The 17,109-nt window shown below is 42.7% G+C and overlaps 1 protein-coding gene across 2 annotated transcripts; it reads right to left on the bottom strand.

Annotated features, from left to right (window-relative positions):
• Positions 1-1,823: 1,823 nt before the first annotated feature.
• ywhae1 (tyrosine 3-monooxygenase/tryptophan 5-monooxygenase activation protein, epsilon polypeptide 1) lies at positions 1,824-16,460 on the bottom strand. 2 transcript variants are annotated; one of them, XM_033631515.2, is made up of 7 exons: positions 16,215-16,460; positions 13,215-13,414; positions 12,464-12,570; positions 11,539-11,745; positions 10,659-10,795; positions 7,971-8,022; positions 1,824-3,001 (listed from the first exon to the last, which is right to left on the bottom strand). In XM_033631515.2, exons 1-6 carry the CDS (start codon positions 16,276-16,278, stop codon positions 8,015-8,017), a joined length of 723 nt encoding a protein of 240 aa, XP_033487406.1. In that variant the 5' UTR covers positions 16,279-16,460; the 3' UTR covers positions 1,824-3,001; positions 7,971-8,014. The 2 variants fall into 2 exon arrangements, with proteins under 2 accessions (XP_033487406.1, XP_033487405.1); XM_033631514.2 differs by lacking the exon at positions 7,971-8,022 and having other exon boundaries at positions 16,215-16,457.
• Between the last annotated feature and the right edge of the window lie 649 nt (positions 16,461-17,109).

Below are 17,109 nucleotides of genomic sequence, written 5' to 3'. Positions count from 1 at the left end.
TACTTGCCTCACTTCTGTTTCTCTTCTCGTGCACTGAGCTTAACTGTTTCTGTCAGAGTGATTTCAATCACTAACAGGCTCTGTGTCACCCAGAGCCCTTGAATACTATTCTATGGCTCTGGTGTCGCCACTTCAGCATGCTGAATCAGCCAAAAAAAGCCAATGGGACAGGACACACTGCACCAACTACTAACAGCCCAACACCGACCGACAGCAGGGCGTTAAGATTTTAACAGATTTTGTAATTTCTTGCTCAACTTTGTCCTGATAGTTCTGCTGGATTAAAGGTCACAGGGGCAACAATAACCTAAAGTTTCATCCTCTGGGGAGCAGGAATATTCACCGCAAATCTATCTGGAATCTATGTGTGTTCTCGTAACGCTGTCATGGCCCAACAATCTGGTCAAGTAGAAAGTCTAACCTGGCAGTGGCGGCACATAAAAAAGGGTGGGAGTCACCCTTATGGTCAGATATCTTGAGCAGTTCACACACAGGAAGTCATTTTGCTGCATGCTGCCCTCCTTCTGTCTGACCAGCTCCTCCACTTTCACCTGAGAGTCTAAATTTAGGCTGAGCTCTGAGCTGGGGCTGTTATTATGGATGATGTAACAGTAGCAGGAGTTGCAACTGCTGCAGAGGTTACAAGTAACTGACACCAGGGAGCCAAAAGGTTAAAGCATCAGGCTCCTCCCAGAGCGAGCACGTACGTGAGTGCCTGAAAAAGAAACAGAGTCAGAGGTAAAGACAGTTGAGATGAAGACACACAGTAGTCGCTAATCTGTGATTAATTCTCAGGCAACACAAACGCAGTGACACCATCTTTGTCTCACAGAAACATTCGTGTGGAAGTGTTGACGACTGCTGCGTGCACGTCACCAGACGTCTGTCGCCATCGTCAGCTGCTCACACAGAAGCAGCAGCAGCTTCACTCTCACAGCAGAACCACAGGCTGCAGATTATATTTGTCTCTGACACTAAAAATAGAACTTATAAATTAATGATCGTGCTCACAGTTGCCAACCAGACTCCAGAAGCAACATCTGCTCTGTGCAGCAACTCTGCTACTGTTCATCTACATTCAGAGAGCCAGGACTGACACTGATCTGAAGACACGCCTGTGCTAATGTGCACGACTCATTATATCCACACCCATATGTATCTGCGCCCCCAGGACTCCAGATTTTAGGAATACAGATGCTGCTTGTAAACTCAGAATGTTGTCAGTGTCCTCCACCTCTTTGTGCATGTGTGTGACAATCATGTATTCAAGTTAGAATTACAATCATAAATCAAACATAAGATTTACTGTTAATGGCTCCATATTGAACCTTCCATTTCTAAAACTTGCAAAAGGCATCAGAAAGCAGCACAAGAAAAGTGATGTTGATCTGGGTATCTAACGTCCATGTGTCCAACATTTTATTTTTCAGGATTTTATTGACTTATCTTAGGTTTTAATGTGTTGTGTGAGGTCATTTTGGCTCAAAAACAATTGTTATAATACCTGAATATTGTCTATTACATTACGGAAAAAAAAAAAAAAATCCCACAAAATTCCACAAATTTTAATTTTGGATCATCGCTGAAAACAAATAAAAAAATCTGCAGATTCTGTTTGGGTCTGCAGGGTGTCAACTTGTGCGAGACTTATAAAGAGAGGCCTGGAAAATGTGATTGTGAAATTCCATGTTTTTCCAGGTTTTCCATGACCCTGTGAACCCTGCATTCAATATCTTGTTAAAACAGTTCCCTATATTTGAGCCAAGAGGCTGCAAAACCATCAGTATTTTCTGAAGACAAATGTAAAAAAGGCAGCGAGTCGGTTTGTTTAAGGTTTAATTTAGATTGTTTAATGTTAATTCCATGCTGTGTTTCAGTAAGAACAATACAGATTCCCTGTCTGTGGCTCCAGTCAGATATCCAGTAGTACAAATCAGCTCCGAGTTACACATAATGAAGCAAAACGAGAGGAGAAACGAAGGAGACGGCGACGAAAGAAAACCTCTAAACCCAGAGGAGCTTTAGTGAAACGTAGGGGAGAAGCAGCAGAAAACAAAGTGTTAACTCATGCAAGCACTGACTATCTTCATTTTAGGGCTCTGTGTCGAGGAGCGGGGCCGAATCGTCTTTTACACAAGTGTGACATCTCCCAAAACCACTGGCGAGCAATAAGTCAACCTTCAGCATGTGTGCACAGATACAGTATTTCAGCACAAAGTACAGTCCAAGGACAACTACAAAAACATGGTAACAGAATCACTATGGTGTAAAAGTTAAGCACGTCTTTGCCCCACGTGGATATCGCGAATTTTGCCAACTTCCTCTGAAAACCTAAGTTAACAAAAAGGGCACTTGTAGTTTTTTTGCCCAGATAAAATGATTCGCATGACATTTCACTAAAACAGAGATAAAATAGCTCCCATAACTAATAGTCAACATTTTCAGTAATAAAAGTTAATTTCTGTAATTACATTAAGAAAAAAAATTCTCAATACATCCAGCAACTGATAAAAATATTGAGGAAAAAAAAGCAAAAAACCAAACAAAAATACAATAATGAAACCAAAGATAATGTTTCAGAACTGCTTGTACCGGGACGACAGAAAAAGAAACAACCCAGGTACGCTCTTTATCTTTGTCTTTCTAACATTGTATTTCCTGTCTCAATTAAGTGCTATTTACTTGAATGATGTAAGGACTAATATAAAAATAAAAAAGAAGAGAAAAATAAACTTGTTAACTCCTTGGCCCTGCTGGATCACGGAGCTGCAGAGGTGGAAGAAAGGAAACGGAGGGGAGAGGAGGAAGAGGAGGGGAACTCGCAGAGCGGGGCGAAGAGTTGGAGGGTGGGGGAGGGGAGGGAAGAGGAGGAGACCGCAGGTGGAGGGAGGAGGAGTGTGAGGAGGTGAGGGGAGGGTCTCAAGTTGTTGGCTGTTGGTGGCATTGTCTCACTGGGCCTCATCATCCACGTCTTGCAGTTGCTGCTCTTTTTGTTCTTCACCTGTCGACAGAAAACACAACGTCAGGGTTCGTTCACAGTTACATTTAAAACCTGTTTGTGAACTCGCCAAGAACAAAGCTATGCTAACGTTATTTTACATTTTTAGAACAATTAAAATGATCACAAGTGAAAAGTACCCAGTGTGCATGTTTGATGGTGTCGAATTATAACAAAAAAATATATGTTACTGTGTATCAGGGGTGTAACAATACACATATTCGTATTGAACTGTGCGGTACGAGGTTTTCGGTTCAGTATGCATTACGAACAGTACGTTGAAATATCTTGTTAAATTTGGAGGATAAAATCTACAGTCTTAACTGTGTTTAACCCTTTAAAACCTGAACAAACTGGCTTGATTTCTTTTGAAAACATGGGAAGAAGGCGATGAGCATCAAAAGAAGAAATGACCAAAAAAGTAGCAAGAAATCAGTATGGCTGCCCCCCAACAGTTGACCAAACATTCGTCGACCAGAAAGGTTAGTCGCCAAGATTTCATTGGTCGATTATTTGCAGAAAAAAAAACAACAACTTGAAACTGCGCCTTGTCAAAAAAAAAAAAAAAAAAAATATCAAAAACTTAATTTGAAGGGACAGACACAGGAAGTGTCCACGCTCAGCAGTCAGGACACACGATACAAACTATCTTTCTCTTCTTCTGCAAATATTCCAAATAAAATTTTGAAAATGAAGAAAATTTGTCTGGCATTTCAAATTTCAAAAACATCGAAAATGTACTGAACCGCTACCCTGGAAATCCAGAGTTCTCACGAGAGCACAATTTGAATTTGCTCAGCGAGTCACTCTGGCAATCAGTAATGATGCTCATTACCCATGCCGTTGGAGCCCAGCTGCACCAATCACATCGGTGTATCTGATATAGGCGGGCCAGAGGCGAGCTAAACAGATGACGACAGCGCTGCGAAGACGAAGTCCGGAATCAGTCAGTAAACATTGCAAGATGGCTACGGATGGCTTTGGCCGCTACAATGAACGAGTTAGACTTCGCTTTTTCTCTAAAAGAGGAACAGAAGACGGCGCTCGAATCTTTCCTTTGCAAGGAGGACGTTTTTGCTGTTTTGCCGACTGGATACGGCAAGAGTCTAATCTACCAGTTTGCTCCGCTGGTAGCTAAGCGTATACGTCACCCTGTGTATTGTTCTGATTGGTCGTAGTGTTATCCAATTGCGTGCAGTGATATTTTCAAATGCATGCTTGGTGCCGCCCCTCGAGTTGGGCCATTTTCATTACTCACAGCCAGACCCTAAATCTTTCTAGATTTGGGTCTGGATTTCCAGGCTACTGAACCGAGACAGCACTGTATCAAACCGAAGCGTGACTTCAGTGAACTGTTACACCCCGACTTTGTGTGTAGCCTCGTTGTAGCTGTCTGAGGGTGGAGCTAACGACTTTGTATACCGTTATGAGTTTAATTTGTAGTCCCAAACTTAGTCATATCTGTGCATTACTGAGTCTTATAACCTCATGTTCTGCCATCAATCTGCTGAGAAACCATCTGTCAGATAAATAAAGCAGAGTAAAGAGTACAATATTCGCTTTAGACATGTAGTGAGGTAGATATATAAAGCAGCCGAAGTACAAGTACCTCAAAATTGTACTTCAGTACAAACAATGTGCTTTTTTATTTCCCACTGCTGCTGATAAACTGCTCTTACTGCTGCAGGATAAAGAATTTTTAGACACACTACCAGTCAAAAGCTTCAACAACACCTCCATTACTTCAGCAATCTCAGCAGTTTAAGTCCAGTGAATAACCTGACAATTGGTATAAAGGTGACAGGTAACTGCCAGAGGCTAAAAACAAAAGTTTAGGTCACTGAAAACTGTAAAATGATGTAAAATGCAGATGACTACAAAAGCTCTGCTCAGGGAACATGTAATGTGTTAACAGCTGCTGCAGCAGAAGTAAATTAAAGGCCTCTGTACACTAAGTTTATTATTCTCATATGTGTTTGATCAACCTGTCATCTGGGAAAAAAGACACAGAAACCTTGTTTACTTGTCCTTTTTGTTGCAAAAATTTGCAATACGAGACAAAATAAAAAGACACATTCCCTCCACTGGAGTTACTGATCTGTCTGTCAGCTGATTTTGGCACCGCGGCCACATGAACTCATTTGTGGGAACTTCTGCCGACAGTGTTAGGAAAACTTTCCATTGTAGAACGAAGGTTGCAACTGCTGCATCCTCAAAAGGTGACAATGAGTCGAAGCTGTAGATAAAATATTATAATCTAAAACTGCTCCATGATTTAATTCCAGAGAACAGGAAACATCACACTATGTAAATTTCAATAAAACAGGAAAGATGGAGGTGTTCTTGAACTTTTGACCGGTAGCGTTTGTTGGATCACACACTAGGATGCAGGTGAAAATCTGTTTCAACTGACCTGTTTCTAAAAATCTGGACCTCTCGAGAGGAAATGTTTTTTAAAACATCTTTATCATCAGTCAAAGGTGCATGCTGAACCCAAATGTACCTGTTCCCAGTGTTTGGTGAGGAGTGAAACGTGGAATCAAACTGTGAATCATAGTCACTCATTCAAGTTCAGTGTTGGGAAACTGACAGTGTGAAAACTGAAGACATCAGAAAGTGGAAGAAAAAGAGTGTGTGAACAGTGTTTAAACTTCACCAAATCAGGGGAGCTTTGACAAAACAGTCTGTACATGCAGATACATTTAACAACTCTGTTCTCAATGGAGACGGCAAAAGATATCGGCTACTGGCTGAGTGCGTCGTCAGCTGTTCTTTTTGGGTGATGTTTGTCATTTTATTTCAATCTAATGGTCTGTGAGCGCTGCTGCAGCTCAGCAGGCAGAGGAACCATGTTTTCACATCTAACTCAGTGAATTAAGGGTTCCTTTCAACCAAACCAGAGTTGGTGTTTACTGGAACAGAAGACGACTAACTGTACGTTCACACCAACAGCGACCAGAGCGTCCAAAACGGCAGAAGTCATTAATTTTCAATGAGAGCCCGGCGACTTGGGCGACCTGGTCGTCAGCCGCGCGTCTTGGGTGACCAAAGCAACCGGAGTGGTCCAGAGGGGAGTTAAAACTGGTTTAACTTTATGGTAATGAGCTCTGACGCAGTTCTGCGACAACCAATCGGATGATTGTTGTAAAGTTAAACAAGTTTTAAAGTTTTGACGTGCTCCGATGAAGCGGGTCCCAGAGAACAAGCCATGTAACTTTGGTTCCTACAGCGCACTTGTTCCGACAATAGATATTGAGAAGTTGATTACTTGCGTTCGCGCCCACTCAGTCCTTTATAATGTGTCGCTGTTCGGTTACAGAGACCAAAACAAAAGAATGAGGCTTGGGACTGTGTCGCGGAGGTAGTTGGTTGGTCTGGTGAGTTTTAAAGTGTGTAATGTTACTAACAGAGGAGAGAATTGCAGGCTAATGTTGCGACGTAGCATGCAGGTCTTCCTTGCTTGGCTTGAACGGGATGACATACTGCAAAGCATTTTATCAACACAACTATTTGCTTTTTGACTGGACAACAGCAAGCAGCAACTACGCTGCTTTCAAGCCAGTAGTCCGCTTTGCCGCTCCTTTAAATTGACACGTTTGACAATGATTCAAGTGATGAGCGACCACAGCTGCCACAAATATTTTTGACAGTCGTGCTTCTTGGGCATCCGTGACAGACTTTGCCTCTTTGGAAGCTTCTGGTGTGAACGTACAGTAACAGAGTCTTCGCACACACGCCAATATACATTAGCAATCGCTAGTTGGAAAATTTTATCACATCGCCCAACTCTACAGTGCAGGCAGTCTTGCATGCTAATGACATGATCTAACCCTCTGCTCCTTGGTGTACACACATGTAGGGATGTCCTGATCCGATCTCAAATATCTGAATCAAGTTGATCAAGGCTTTGTTTAACACTTCGGGATCGGTTATACTGAGTTAAACAGCGCCTGATCCAAACCTTTATTTAACATCAGCTCATGTTTTTTGTACTCGCGAAGACACAATGAGTGCATCTGTCATCAACGCTGCCTGTCTCTCCTCCACTCAGCTGAGCCTCTGAGCATGAGCAGGTGCTGAGCCCCGCCCGCAGCGAAACACTACACGCCATATATGAAAGCAAAACACAGAGAGAAACGGAGACTGCGCTCATTTAATTTCAGCTCAGTGTAAGAAACTCCTTTGTCATCTATGGCGCATGGTGTTTCACCTCCCTGCTCCAGGGAGAGACGGGAGAGACAGACAGCGAAGAGCCGACGGCAACGACACCCATCACATTGCTGCAGACTCAACAAAAGCTCCACGAGCAAAAAGCCTGTAACAGTAATCTCTTAATTAATTTGCGCAAAAGACAAACAATTAACGCAAACACTGAACACAGCTGATTCAGAGGCTGCACCGAAGTAACAAACACTAGAGAAAATACTCTCTTAAAACGGACAGAGAGATTCCCTTGAGACAGCTTCAAGGCAAAATTAAAATAAAATATTAATAAATAAATGAATAAATAAATCTAAAATGGACACCTCTATCATGATTATTGAAGCCTAAATGCAATCGCCAGAAGTATCAGATCTGCACCCTATATTGGCAGATTTTCAATATCAACTGACTCAGATCGGGGGCAAAAAAACTGGATCAGGACATCCCTTGTCTCAAGTCTTACAGGCAGCAAAGTAAAAACTCACACTCTCTGTTAACATGAGCCAAGCTCAGCTGTTCTATCTGAACTCAATAATCCCTGTTTGACAGGACTGTGGTGGGAACATCACAGATCACAGCCTGTTACCAACCGTTAATATAAAATCCATCTGAATGAGTGAGTGACGAAGCAACAGGTGAGTGGACTGAATTATTAAACTGTGAGTGAGTTAGTGCTGAGAGGGAAAGAGGCAGCCACACACACACACACACACACACACACACACACACACACACACACAGAGCAAGGCTTGGGGTGAGCAACACTTACAAAGTACAGTTAACATGGGAAATGAACAGTCAGCTTTGTTTCCTTTAGGACTCTACACCAGAGGGAATGAGAGAGAGACAAGAGATGACGAGTCACTGAGAAGTGAGAGGCGTCGTGGACGCTCTGCAACACAGCAAACTGCTGGAATGAATGCAGGAGGAGAGAGAATGAATCAGTGAAGCTGAACGGGTTATTGTTGTTTTAAATTTTCAGCGTCTCACAAGTTGTAGCTCGTGACAATTTAACGGCTATAAAAGAATCGTCTGAGGCAGATTTACTCAGCTGTGGCTTAATGTTTATTCAGTGAGGTGGTGAAACAACAGAGGAGAGATACTGACTGTTGTTTCTATCATGTTTATAAAGACCAACAGAGTGGCGAGGCTTTGTCTAACGTCAACAGCAGGTAGCGTGACAGCTGTTGAGCACTACGTGATAGACGACTGGTAGACAGAGTCAAAAGAATCTCCTGATTAAACTTAAGCACATTATTTTGTATTGATCTTCTAAGAATAAAGCTTAAAATCAGGACCTCCTGTATTCAGAGCAGTGAGGCAGCTCGTCCTGACAGTGTGTACAGCTAACATTAGCTCAAGCTGCTACCTCAAAGGGTGCCATTATTCAGCAAGAATATTTACTTCAGTTTATTGCACTGCGCACCCACCGGGTCTGGTGGGAGACAGACAGATAGCTGTAAACACCTGGAAGCACAGTGCCCACTGCCCAGCCTCCAGTCTCCACTGGTTAGCTAGCTTTAGCAGCTCTGCACTGTGCAGCCGCCAGGTGGGAGCTAATGTTAGCTAGCGGCGCCACTCTTCCGGTGATTACTGCCCTTTCTGTGGTCTCCCACCAGGACGCCCTGGTGAGTAAGCAGCTCCATTTTTGAGCCACAAACACCCTTTAGCATCACTCTGAGCTCTGCGTCAGCACAGCCAGTGGTGCTAACATTGTAAACGATGCTAAAGGGGTTTTGCAGCTCAAAAATGAAGCTACTTACTCACCAGGGCTACATAAGGGGAGACTGGGAGTGGCCACCATGTTTCCAAAGCAACGCTGTCTCACCACAAGGACGATGTTACCAGAGGTATTGTGACGCTAGCTAGCTCCCAACCGACCCAGCTGGTGTGTAGTGCAGAGTGGCCGAGGCTAACGTCAGCTAACCCGTGCAGACCAGAGGGTGGGCACTATGTTTCCACATGTTAACGCTGCTAGACAGCTGTTTGTCAGCAAAGTCAACAGAAAGTAAAATAAAAGGCAAGACGTTTAAAATCACAAAACATAACAATTTCACCACCTCTGAATGGAAAGCGCTTTGAAATGTGGTGCTAAAGCTCACACTGGGTCAATGGAGCGCTGGACCTAAATGAAAGGCCTTTTGTGTTTCACGTCATTCTACCTCCTTTTCCCCCCTATACATAAAATAAATTAGGCAAGTTTACTTCAAACCTTTGACTTTTATCTAACTGACTGGCTTTGGAAAAAAAAAACTAACAAGCTACTACAGTTGTTTTGTCGTTCATTATGTATGCTGTAAGGTGGAGAAGCAAATGATCTTTATGAGGTAGGATGGTTATGATGTCAGCTCAGACACATGTAGACCAGTAAGACAGGAAGTCTGTAACAGACCAATTCAGTAGCTGAGCATGCACACTGTGAGCAGAAAGATCCAGGTCCTGAAAGCTTCAGCTGAAGTCAGTGTGTCAGTGTTTTCATTTCCACTGTATTTTTCTAAAAAAAAATGTTTTTTAATCCACTCCCACTGGTCCTGTTTGACTTAATGCATCACAGCTGTATCCATTTGAAATTAAAAGCCTTTTATAGTTTCAGTAGAGAGAATCCCATATTATAAAAAAGGCTTTTATTGTGAAACATTTGCAGGAACTTATTTTTTCACTGGCATACATCTGGTGGAACTTTTTATGTTACTACAAAAACAGTTCGACTGGGACATGAACAGACACAGCGACTGAAATAATAATCATGATAGTAATAATAATATAAATAGAATAATTCAATGACATCACGCACGTGGTGAATAATGACCAGTGATGATTGGTCGTGGACCAACCTATCGTCTGTCGGCCAAGTCACGGCAAAATTTTATTACTCCATAATCGCCTAATCTGACAGTGACTTTCAAAAGGGACAAACGTGTCGTGTAGTCTGAACCTGGCATTAGTTAAGCTAAAGATAACATGCAGATTTTATTTTTTTAGCCCCACTGACCAATCATTTGGCTGAAGAGAATTTCAGTCAACCAAAATTTTCTTTGGTTGACAACAGCCGTAGAGTGCAATACATGTTACAGCTGTAACATATGGAGGGGTCAGCAAAAAGTAAAGTACCCCCATACAACCCCACTTATAAGAAAATGAACTATCCCTTTAACTGACTGGTGTAGTTACAGAGTAGTTAGATGCATGGTTTACTTCTCTCTGTAAAAATGGAAGAACAGTATTATAAGCTAGCATTCAGTGTTTGCTGTCGATGATGAGAACAACAGGACATGAATCACGCTGCTCACAGTATTTGGACACGTTATAAATCCAGTGTGAAATGGTTATAGGCAGAAACAGATGAGTGCGTTAGTTCATCAGCATCTAGTCGAGGAAAAAGAGGTTCTGCAGTGACAAACAGGTAAACGTCAGATACAATACGATGAATGGGGGCCCCATGATGTGAGACTCTTACCCTCTCCCTGCATATCTGAAGTCCATAGTGTCAGGTTGTCACGTAACAACTGCATGATAAGTGTGGAGTCCTTGTAGCTGTCTTCATTCAGTGTGTCCAGTTCTGTGATGGCGTCATCAAATGCAGCCTTTGCCAACCTGAACAAACACACTTCTGTTACTTTGAGCTCTGACTGTATCAGAACATGTGGTCATACTTAACACTTTACTGGTTCATTTTAAGCTGCAGAAAGTAAGTGGAAATATATTTTCTACATCATCCATCTGTGTCAAGGCAAGTCATTTAATTCTTGTTTGCTTGCAATGAGCTTCTGATAATATTCCTTTAAATATATGTGAAAGCCAAAGACGATACAGGATCAACAATGGCAGTATGGCGGTCTACCTCTCAGTCTAATCCAGAGTATGTTGCAGAACTTTGAAAGTGCTGTTCAACTATAACCATAACTATAAAAGCTGTTTAAGTTAAAGCCATATTTTAAACACGAATGGGGGACTTGCAGCACACAGAGGTGCCACTCCTAAATGCCGACTTCTGTGTTACATAATTGAGCTCAGTGTCTGAAATTAACCTTTGACTCGCAGGCCAAGGGGCTGGTAGATGAAAAAATCCACCAGCTGAACTCATCTCTTACTGGCCAAAATAATATATTGCCTTTTTGTGTCATATATATACACATTTATTTCGGTACATTTCATTGACATAATAAGGTATCATGTTGAGTACAAACTTTGAGAAGGGATCAGAGAAAAATCTGACTCAAAATGATCACCATCTCCGAGACTTTAAATCCTTCAAAACACTTCAGATCAAATTCTGGAGGGTGGCATGTTAATAAAAGATTATACTCTGCTCTAGAGTGAATTGCAAAAACAGTCACCTGCAAGCGCGATCAGGAGAGTTTAGGATCTCATAGTAGAAGACGGAGAAGTTGAGGGCAAGGCCGAGGCGGATGGGATGCGTTGGTGGCAGCTCCAACATGGCGAGGTCGGTGGCAGTTTTGTAGGCCACCAGGCTGTTCTCTGCTGCCTCCTTTCTGTTGTTGCCGGTGGCAAACTCTGCCAGGTACCTGTGGTAGTCACCTTTCCTGGAATTGGAGAAAGAAAGGTGATAAAATTAACTTTCAGGACTACAGTGTTTCCTTTGGATGGAAGTCTTAAGAGTAGAATAAAATTACAAGTTAATTGTTGTGCTTTTTTTGGTCCTGATGGATTCACTGTAAAACATTCCTGAAGAGTGTCCCTTTTGTGAACCTCCCTGAGTTTGTATGGTCTCCTCGAATACTACCTTTGCTGTCTGGAACTGAACTCTCAATATCTTAAAGGTCTAAACCAGGGTTGTAAAGTTTTGTGTATTCATACCGAACTGTCACAGTCCGGTGCACGCAGCCACACGCAGAACATACTGCATGTGGACTGGGACACGTAACAAGAAACCAAAGTTCACATGCGTGAGCTCTGCTTGGAAACTTTTAGCCGTAGGCCATTAGCAATATTTGCTGAGGTCAGCACAACACAGTGCATTGGCGTATGAGTCCATCACACTTTGGCGAGCACAAATGAAAAGGCGGGGTCTTGCAGCAAAAGAGAGAGTTGTGTATAAGACGAGGAGGACAGTGTGTTGGCGTCGCTCCACCACTGTAGGGTCTGTGAATAGAGACACATCCAACATGCTACAGCACTTTTGACAGCATCTGTGCCCATATGTGTGACTGCTTTGAATGTTTTGAATGAATTGAAGCGCTCATCATAATGCGAGGGAGAGGGATCATTCACTCATTTACATTCAGACCACAAAGCGCTTACATTTTGTTGTAGAAGACCTTCGACTCTCCCATGACAGCAGAGGGGAGTAAGTGCCTTTCCAGTGCATCCAAAATGTCACCACAGATTTGCTTCAGCTCCTTCTCCACCTGCCACCAAACAAACAAACACGATAAATATGATTATTCAATCAGCAGAAACATTTGGAACATTTTGATTTCCACCTCTGCCTGAGCACAAGGGTCCATGTAAAGTAAATGCTGTCATCTGCTCATGTTTCTGAGGGTGTAACATATGACCATGTGGGCTGTATGTGCCGACAAACGTGTGGACGACGTCTGTGTCTGCAGACACCCACTGTTGCTGCTAACAACCTGTAAAAAAATGCGTTCCCCTGAGGGAGTTGGAGAACGACAAAAGAAATAAAAGGTACAAAAGCAGGATTACCAATCTCTGAATCCCATTAGGTCATTGACTGCAGCCCAACTGCCTCTCCCATCTCTCTGACACACTCTGGCCCCTCCCAGATTAATAGCCAGCTCTTATTTCCCTTCATAAAAGCAAAAGAGAGCGGAGGATTTGCCAACTATGACTCATATGCAGTCTGTCCAGTAGCTGCTTATAGTGTTTATTATCAATATGAGCTGCACATTAGCACAGCCAATCTGAGATTCTTTAAATATGGAAAACATATGTGGGACAATGAGACATGGTATATCCATGTAAGTGCTCCTGACAGACACTAAGCTTCTTTATTGGTGGATATACCCTGAGCCTTTGCTGAGTGCTTTACCGTTTGCCTATATTCCCGGATCATCTTCAGTTTCTCTTCTCCGCCCTTGTTCTCTTCCCTCTGTTCGATACTGCTGATTATCCTCCAGGATGCTCTCCGAGCGCCGATCACATTCTTGTAGGCCACTGATAGTAGGTTCCTCTCCTCCACTGTGAGCTCCACGTCCATGCCTGCCACGTTCTTCATAGACACCACCATCTCTGTAGAGGAGACACACGTCACATTCCTTTACATCTTGAGACTACACCTAACAACTAGCTGTTAACCTTATCATCTTGTCTGACTAATCGAGTCCAAAAAGTTGATGAAACTTGATGTCTGACCTCTTTAAACTACAGTCAATTCCATTATTTTACTGTCTATAACACCTCCACTGTAGCAAACAGAGATTCAGATGTACTCAGGTATCCATTTCCACATACTTTAAAATAAAGGAGGGACATGGAGGTGCAACACCTGCCCATGGCGTACACACCTCAACCTCCCAAAATTAATTTCAGAGTTCCCACACATTTTCATTTTCAACTAAAAGGGCAAAAATAGACTGATTAAGAACTGGTTCATCCACTGCAATGACTGAGAACATATTATGGGAAGGTTTTCACTGACGAGTGTTGATTGATGCACCATGCACGTAAGGCACAGCTGGGCCTGAGGAGATTCCACACAAACACACCGCCCTGAGACACAGCTGCGGGAAGCAGAGGTGCTGAGGGTGCTGCAGCAATACCACACCCTCAAGTGGGTGGGGTGCTGCAGCAACACCCCACCCTCAGGTGGGTGAGGTATATTATGTGTATTGTTTTCTTTCACGTGACACCCCAACTCTCCTTGGGTTCCATTTTTAAAACAATGCATAGGATCTAAACTAATAATGTACACACAGACAAAAGCTAAAAAAATATTTGACAATTTCAATAATCAGGTTTCCACCTCACAGTCTGCGTCGCCAATTTCATGTCTCCAAAATGTTGGTAAGCACAGGTGAAAGTTTCTCCCGTCAAGTCTGTTTTTGTAGATCACAACTTTTGCGTTCGAAGCCTCTTTCAGGCCTTGTTTTGTTCTTACGCAATGTTTATAAATGAGACCCCAAGTCCTTGTCATCTGTGATATCCTTAGTTTTAATTTAAAGTGCAAGCTTTCCAGGTGGTTTCCTATATTTTGTACATTACCTGTCGTAATGTGGGCCTATTGATCTGCTGTGACAGGAGAGTTTGGACCGTATTCAGCCAACCTCTCTCTCGTTCAGATGCAGCTATCAACCATCAGCAGGACTTAAAAATGTGTGTTTGCCATGAGTGATGACTCTCTGCTGTTAGTGTTATTTTATAGATGACTTAAGTTCCCTACATTTCTTAGTTATGCTTTTTCACGAGGGATGCATGATAATATCAGCACTTTATCGGCCAATATTGGCTTTAAAATGAACTATCAGAATGAGTCAACAAGCTTTTTCTTATTTTGCACAATGAATGAGTATCACATACTTTTAAAATTATTGTTTTTTCATGTCTCCATCTGCTGGCGGGCCGTCAGGATAAGACTACGCATGCATATTGTGATGTTAATTCCACTACAGATGAGACTTGATCACTAAAATTAAGTGGGGAAAATATATCGATATCAGCAGAAGAAGATATACTTTATTATGTGTATACTCATACAGACACATGCACAAACAGGATCTATACATGCATTAAATGGAGAGATGTCAGAGGGAGGGGTCATCCTAAGCAATTACGGGTTTAGTGCCTTGCTAAAGGCCATCTTGACAGTGCCTTGGCTGTGAAGTGGCACCTCTCCAGCTACCAAGTCTCTACGGACTGAGCTCCTGCCGCCCCAAAGTTGCTTATCGGTCAAATAAATTGTTATATATCAGCATATCAAAAAAATATCATGCATCCCCAGTTTTCACTTTGACTGTTTTAGATTTTACCTTATTGTTACATAGCAAATAAACTTACAGCTGGCAGGGTTTTAACTTTTAAACACCCACTACCTTTGTGAGTTAATAGTTAATAGCTGCAGGCTGGATGTCCTCTTGAATCTTACAGTGGCCGATATAATTTGCAAACGTGAATTTTCCCATGCTCATCTGTGAAGCCCTGTGGAGACTCCCCTTTCAGCAGCATGCTAACATATTGCAGATGAATAACAATGTGAATGTATTCCAGCAACGTTACCATTTGGCCAGTTAACCATAAATCACTCTGTAAATACACTCGGTCCAAATCCCGTGAATGACTCATGGCACATTCATTTAACGTCACTGGGCAACGTGTGACCGGAGGCAAAGGCAGGGGTCTAAAAACAGCTCCAGCAGGCCTGTAATGGTATGACAGTCTGACAGGAGTGTACCAGGGAGAGGAAGAGGGAGTCATTTTCGCCAATCGATCCGTGTAGCCTGCTTGCAGGGGGAACACCCCACCACAAGTGAACAGCTGCCCTCCCACTCCCACTGACTCTAACACACAGCAAGCCCCGAGTAGCTAACCTTGTGGCTAACGCCTCGCTAAAGTTGGCCAACACTGATAAACAAAATCACGCAAACACTTCCTACGTTGTTGAGCGTGCACACAGTGCCATGACTCTGTTGCTCATAGCAGGTAATGAGGCCAGTAGCTCAAGTGTTAAGCTGTAGCACTAGCATGGTGCAGGGGAGGCAACTCTTGACAGCTCACGCTCCAGTAATCCGCCATTTTGTTGTAGCCCCCTTCGCTAACGTTAGCCCCTGTCTGTCACATCCGTACAGATTTACTAAAACACACACACACTTCATGACACTTGCTCTTGTTTTAATGTCGCTTTAATCCCTTCCAACACAAAGCCAGCTGTCATGTCAGTGACGAGTTAAATTAGGTGGAAGAGTCAGGTTAGCTTTCTAGCCGCGGCTAGCATGAAGCTAGCTAGCTAGCTAACCGAGCAAAGCTCCGTTAACGTGAAAAAAATCCCTGCGGCGAACATGTCCCACTCGGAGCCAGCGCTCAAAGTGTGTCTTACCGTCATATCTCTCTGCCTGCTCGGCAAGTTTTGCCTGATAAACTAGGTCTTCTCGCTCTCCCATTGTGTGTCCGGGTGCAGGTAGAGTAGCGTGCTAGTAAAGGTGACTAATCTTCAGTGAAACACGGTGCTGAGCCAGGTCTGTCGGCGGTTCCTAGAAATCAACTGGGTCGATGAGTGGTGTTCCGCCCCACCGGCAGCGATGTGCTGGGATGGAGTAAAGATGGCGACCAGCCTCATCCGAGTACTGCACATACGCACATGAATCACCGGCTCTGATACCTCCCCCCAGTCATTTTAATTTTCATAAGGAGAAAACAGTCACTAGAATCTCCGCAACACCATTTATAACAGCAAACACTGAAGGGACATGTTTTGAGTTTATAAGGGACTGTTCTTTACTCATCAGAGGAGAGGGGTGGCTGGGTGTGACTTGTGTTTTGTTTTTTTTGTAGTAGTATTTTGACCCTCCCTGAAGCTACAAATACTGTTCCTTGAGCCCCTGCATACCTTTATTACACCAAAATGAACCAGTTTGGTTACGCTTCCCACTAAAGATGGCCGATACAACCTTTAAAATAACATCACGATATTTCAGGGTATCTTTGCGATAACGATATTCTTGACGATATGAAAAATTCGTGGAAAACACTGTAGTATTATTTAAGAAAACATAATTGCAACACAGTAAGTGATGTAGTTTTACAGTTTGCTTCAAATATATCTCTAATTTCTTTAGTTTTTTGAACAACAACGGTAACTCAGAGTGAGATTCACATTCATATAAACAAAATCTACCATAAATTACACATTAAACAGCTCCCAAATACAAAAAAAATGTACCCATGGATTTATATTTATATCAGTAGCTTCTATAACATGTGCTATCACTCTT

This window comes from Epinephelus lanceolatus, chromosome 4, assembly GCF_041903045.1.
Source record: "Epinephelus lanceolatus isolate andai-2023 chromosome 4, ASM4190304v1, whole genome shotgun sequence".
Lineage (NCBI taxonomy): Eukaryota > Metazoa > Chordata > Actinopteri > Perciformes > Serranidae > Epinephelus > Epinephelus lanceolatus.
This window is presented reverse-complemented; position numbering and strand designations above follow the sequence as displayed.